At 51.7% G+C, this 6,000-nt stretch overlaps 1 protein-coding gene across 6 annotated transcripts in view; it reads left to right on the top strand.

The window, feature by feature from the left end:
* The window catches only part of PRDM16 (PR/SET domain 16), a 258,782-nt gene extending 253,559 nt beyond the window's left edge, over nucleotides 1-5,223 (top strand). For 5 of the 6 annotated variants that reach the window (XM_027742963.2, XM_027742972.2, XM_039390879.1 and 2 more), the window contains 4 exons: nucleotides 33-207; nucleotides 693-923; nucleotides 2,233-2,407; nucleotides 4,390-5,223. In XM_027742963.2, the coding sequence (XP_027598764.1) occupies nucleotides 33-207; nucleotides 693-923; nucleotides 2,233-2,407; nucleotides 4,390-4,524 (716 nt within the window). In that variant the 3' untranslated portion in view covers nucleotides 4,525-5,223. The remainder of the gene's footprint in view (nucleotides 1-32; nucleotides 208-692; nucleotides 924-2,232; nucleotides 2,408-4,389) is intronic. The other variant, XM_027742982.2, reaches the window with a different exon arrangement.
* Nucleotides 5,224-6,000: the final 777 nt, after the last annotated feature.

The raw sequence follows: 6,000 nt of genomic DNA on the forward strand, positions 1-6,000 counted from the left end.
GTCTCCTGTTCTCTCCTTGTCTCTCCCCACAGTGAGCCAGCACTCTGGAGTCATCACCAACCACCTCGGGACCAGTGCCTCTTCCCCAAACTCGGAATCAGACAACCATGCACTTTTAGATGAAAAAGAGGATTCGTATTTCTCTGAAATCAGAAATTTTATTGCAAATAGTGAGATGAATCAAGCGTCAACTTTAGCAGATAAAAGGTAGAAAATAGAATTATCTGGTGACAGTACAGGCACAAACAGTAAAATAATATGAGAGAGAATTTAAACTGGTTGGTAGAAGCTTCCTCCTCCTGATTGCTCAAAGGGAGATTGTTGGAATACAGCAGCACAGAGAAGGAGGAAATCTGCCTATCCCACAGATGTTATATTTCAAGAGACTGAAAACCAGCATTTAAATTCAGAGTAGACATTATTGTAGTTTGAAAAGCCTTGGGGTTGGTGTATTCTTACCATACTTAAGACATGGTGAAGGCTGATTTTTCAGTGCCTGTGGCATGTTGGTTTTCCTTTTTCTTGTGTCTTAAATAATCTATGTATGTATATAAATATGTCTCTGTGTTCATATATATACATATATATATAATATTATCAAAGCATTGCAGTAGAAGTACATGACTTACACATTTGCCATCTTTTTTTTCTTTCCTCTCTCCTTCTCCCTCCCCCCCGACCAAATATTTCAGGCCAGAAATCCAGGATATTGACGGCAATTCCCAGTGTCATGGATTAGCAAATGAGAAAGCAGAAGATGTGGACGACGAAGACGAAGAACTGGAAGAGGAGGACGACGACAGCCTGACGGGGAAGTCCCAGGACGAGCCGGTGTCGCCCACGGCGGAGCCCCGAGGGGCGTTTGAGGATGAGGAGGATGAGGAGCCCACGTCTCTCACCATGAGCTTCGACCACACCCGGAGGTGAGGGGGGGGCTGTTCCATTCGAGGGGCCGGAGGGGGCTCAGCCCCTGCCCCCGTGTCTGTGGTGGATCATCAGTGCTGTGGTTTGTTTTCCCAAGCCGTGTCTCTCATGCCTCCGGTTTGATTTGAGCGTTCACTCGAGATTCCATTTCACCATGGTGGGGGACACGAAACAAGTGGACTGCAAGGAGAGTCTGGGCTGAGGTGTGTGTCCAAGGCTCCAGGAGTCTGGATCAGGAGAACAGTTAGTCCCACACAAAACCCAGGGTCCCACAGCTCAGCAGATATTGTCTTTCTCTTCAAAACTCTGGCCAGGGCGAGGGAAGGGGCACCTGTGCAATCCCTTTGGTGCTGCTCTGGCCCTTTGAGTCACAGCAAAATATCCTTGACTGCAAGTGGAGCCCTCAGAGCTCTGGCAAAAAGGGGATTCTGCCTCTGTGCCCCCTCAGGTGAGACCCCCCTGCAGAGCTGCCTCCAGCCCTGGAGTCCTGGCACAGCAAGGACATGGAGCTGCTGGAACAAGTCCAGAGCAGGCCACCAAGTGGATTAGAAGGGTGGAGCAGCTCTGCCATGAAGACAGGCTGGGAGAACAGGGATTGTTCAGCCTGGAAAAGAGAGGGCTTCAGGGTGACTTAACTGCAGCATTCCAGTACCTGAAGGGAGCTACAAGATGGAGAGAGACTATTAATAAGGACTTGGACAAGGGGGAATGGCTTCACACTTACAGAAAGCAGAGTTAGGTTGGATATTAGGAAAAAGTTCTTCCCTGTGAGGGTGGGGAGGCCCTGGCACAGGTTGCCCAGAGAAGCTGTGGCTGCCCCATCCCTGGAAGTGTTCAAGGCCAAGTTGGACAGGGCTTGGAGCAACCTGGGCTGGTGGAAGGTGTCCCTGCCCATGGCAGGGGGTGAAATGGGGTGATTTTTAAGGTCCCTGCCAACCCAAACCAGTCTGTGATTCTATGATTCTATAAAAAGCAAAGACTTCCCCAAGGTCAGCCATGCCTAGACAGCCATGCCACAGTGCAGGCCCAGCCCTCTTTTTGCCTCATGGCAGCAGATGTGCCAGGATGCCAAGTGACACCTTCCCCAAGCCCAGTGCCCCGCTGGTTTTGGTGCAGAACCTCAGACACCTGCAGCACTTGTTGCTCTCCACTTCTTCTCTGCTCCTCCCATGCCGTGTGGTTCCCGTGTCCGTGTGTCCGTCCGTTCTCGCATGTGGCTGTGACCCCCGTGGGTTGTGCATGCAGGCACCGGGCGAGGGGTGGGCGCCCAGCCGAGCTAACCCGGCTCACCCCTGGTCATTGGTACAGGTGTATTGAGGAGGACGAAGCCGCCCTGTTAGATTTGGAGCAGATGCCGAATTTTGGGAAGGGGCTGGATCTTCGCAAAGCAGCCGAGGAAGCATTTGAAGTTAAAGATGTGTTTAATTCCACCTTAGACTCTGAGACAATAAAACAGACTCTGTACAGGCAGGCTAAAAACCAGGTGGGTATACACAGAACGTTTTCCAAGCTTGCCGCCAGCACGGACAGTAGGATTAGGGAGCAGCTGCCCTCCTCTAGCAAAGGGTTGTTTTCCCCTTCTAGTGGGTTACTTCCCCCCTGCAGTGGTTTATTTCCCCCTCCCAGCAGGAATTCTAACACGCACACGGATCGTGAGTGAACTGTGTCCTGTTGCAACAACTGAAACAGAGAGGAAGGGACTGGCCGTCACCTTTGGGGCACCAGGTGGATTTGTTGTTCAGCCCGTGTGGTGAGAATGTGGCTATACAGGAAGAGAGAGGCATCTTGTCTGTTTTTATCTGTCTGTATAAATGTTTCTGTGGCTCTTTATTTATTTATACTTTGAGACGGGTCTTGTTTGTAAACACCGAGGTTTGTTCCGCAGAAACAGCAACAAAATGCCCTTGGGTTTGGTTATAAAAGGTGTCACAGACAATAGCATTGCCAGGACTTGCAGGCCAGCGTGTCTAGAGGGTCTCCTTGTTTATCTCCTTGATTTCTAAAAGTAAACCATATGTAAAAGGACTGGAGAGAGCACACTCAGCCCTTGGCACGGGATGAGCCCAGCTCTGGCCTCAGAGGCTCTTTCTGATTTTCCAGCAACAGAATTTATCATAAAATCTGTTTCAAATATTCAGCACAGCAGTAGTTTAGTGCTGCCATGCAGAACATGATTTTTGGTTTATCACCCAAAATTTGTGAAATTCTTGTCCCCCTTCACAGCAGGTGTTAGGAGGGAGGGAGGGTCTGCTGGAAGATTGAGCAGAGCTTTTTTGGGGGTGAAACTCAATTAAATACAAGCCACTTGCCAGACTCTTACATGTGTCCTGTCACTAACATCCCAAATGCACTAACTCTAGGAACAACCTGCTCTTTTCCAATGTGTATCACACTGTTAGGGCCAGCCTGTGCTTGACTGGGGAGGGGTGGTATTTTTGGTTTTTGAATCAGTTTTACACTTGAATCACAATAAGCAACTTAAATAATTCAAACCATATCTTGTGCTGGAAATGTAAGAGTAAACCAACATTTGTGTGAGCAGCAGAGCATTCCTTTGGCTTTCTTTTAAGCAGTTTTAGAAGTGTGTGTGTCCACAGCACCACAAAGCTGTTCCTCTGCCCTGGACCAGGGAGGGTGGGGACCAACTATGTTCTCCTCTTTCTCCTGGGTGACAATGACATTGGCTTTCCCCTCTGGTGTGTGAGGTTATCATTGGCCTCAGTCCTCACACCACTTGTGGGGGTTGTGGAAGGACACAGAGGTGTGTGAGATGAGCAGTCCTGGAGGAGGGAGAGCACCCAGGTTCCAAGAAGCCAGGTGGTTGTTGTGTGTGCAGAAGTCTTGGTGTGTTTCTCCCAGAAAACACCTTTAATCATTTAGCTGCAGCAATAAATCCACCCTGACAGAACATCTGAACACACCAGTAGTGCCAGTGAGCATTTTGTGTTCCCAAATACCTCCATACAGGTGTCTGCAGGCACCAGTGGGCTCATGCCAGGCAGTGAGTGGGGATGAGCAGCTGCCCACCAGTGCCCACCAGGATGCTGCTCCTGTGGGCATTGCTGCCCCATTTCCAGGGCTCGTGCCCGCCCCAGCCCAGCCTCTCTGAGACTCTGGCCTCTCTGGGGATGTACTTGTTTTAAGAGCAAACCCCAGTACTAGCTGTCTTTCCCTGGGAGCAGAGGCTGCAGTCACTTTGTGGGACCTGGCTCGAGATGGGTTTGGGCCTGTAAGGGCCAGTGGGAATGATGGTCTCTCCTGACTATCCCTACAGCTGCCTGTAAACGGTGGCAAATCCGAGTCTTTGGAGTGGTGGGGGCCATCCTGGTGTGTGGATGGGGGTTTATGGCCCAGGCCAGAGGGTGCTGCCTGCCCCAGTGTGTGGGGTTGGGGCTGTGCCTCACACCCCCTGTTCGGGGTCCTGCGGGGTGTTCACAGTGTCCTCTGCATTCCTCTCTCCCCCAGGCTTATGCAATGATGCTGTCCCTGTCTGAGAACGCTCCCCTCCACACGTCCTCCCAGAACTCTCTGGGTGCTTGGTTGGACATGGCAGGAGCAGCTTCAGAGTCGGGGACCTTTAACCCCATCAACCACCTCTGAGAGGTCCTCAAGGCACTGGCCAGAGTCCAAGCGAGGCGGCAGTGGTGCTGCAGCTATCCTTGCAAAATCCCAGCGAGCAGAAGATGGATGAGAGGGCCTCAGGGAGTCGTCTGAACTTTGGGCTGAGAAGGAAACCTGTCGCATCCGACCTACACGTCCTGCATTTTTACCCATCCAGAGTTTTCCTTTCTAATTTATCAGAATGAACCTCTCCCAAGCTGGATAACCCTGACGCAGCCCCAGGATTTCACTGTCTATAGGAACAGCATGAGCAAGACATGAATTGCAACAGTGCAATCAAAGATTGGCCCCTCCAACCTTCCAAACCAGTGTCACTGAGCCAGTCCAGCCTGAGCAGGAACTGCAGCTCGGAACCACACGGCAGCATTTCCTTCCCATCCAGCTGAGCAGGGAAGTACTGAGGGAAGAGAGCCAGGGCTGGCCTGTCCCTGGTGCAATTCTGACACAGTCACTGGAGTTATACCAGGGAAGGGAAATTCATCCCATTTCACTGACCCCCAAAAGAGATCTGTGCTCCCACAGAAATACCATCCTGTCCTTTGTTCCCAACAAAACATTGACACGGCACAAAGCTCCTCGGAGGTGAGGCCTGGAGTCATCCTACACTCCGTGCAGGTCCCAGCTGGGACATCTCCAGCCTGGAACGTTGCTGGGGTCGGTGTGTGGACGTGTCACACCAACGTGGGTCATCGGCTGTGCCCTGAGCACCCTCTGCCTGAGAGGGCAGAGGGCTCCCCATCCCTGCCAGTGCTGCCAGCCCAAGCTGTGCCCAGGCTGGAGTGTCACAGTGTCTGGGACAGAGCCGTGCCCAGCCAGGGTGGTGGTGGTGGTGGCACTCGGGAGTGATGGAGCTCCTGGCAGTGCTTGGAATTCCCCAAGCAGAAAGATCCCAGGGTGAGCCCTTCCCTGGCTGTGCACAAGGAAACGTGTGCTGAGCGAGTCTCACCCCACTGAGGGCAACTCAGACACATCTTCTCCTGTGTCATCTCCCGGGGGTTTTGGGTGACATCATTCCGTGCTGATGGTATCTGGGGCTGTGGCAGAGATCTCTGATTCACGCCGTTGTTCTGGCCTGTTGGACGGTGCCTCTGCACCACCCGCTGCTGCTTGGCCTGTAATTTCAGTAGAAAGGTTAACATTTCCATGCTCCAGCAGCCTGAGGGTGCAGAGCTCTGCTCGGGCACAGAGATAAGAATCGAGTTGTCTCTCCAACCCTAAAGTTGCTCACAGATATTTTGTGAGTGATTTTAAATCTCTTCAAAGCCTCATCTCCTTTGCTGATACACAGCAGCCTCCAGAAATCCTCTGGGCTTTCTGCTGTTCTCCATTGCAATTGCAGTCTGCTGTTGGAGCAGGGAATTTGGAGATAACATTGATTTACGGAACGATTCTGGAAGCCACGTGCAGCCCCTCTGCCTGCTCAGTATGGAAAAGGGCAGATGGAGGTTTCTGAGC

This window comes from Pipra filicauda, unplaced genomic scaffold (genome assembly GCF_003945595.2).
Source record: "Pipra filicauda isolate LSUMZ 115617 unplaced genomic scaffold, ASM394559v2 scaffold87_size3191425_pilon, whole genome shotgun sequence".
Classification (NCBI taxonomy): Eukaryota; Metazoa; Chordata; class Aves; order Passeriformes; family Pipridae; genus Pipra; species Pipra filicauda.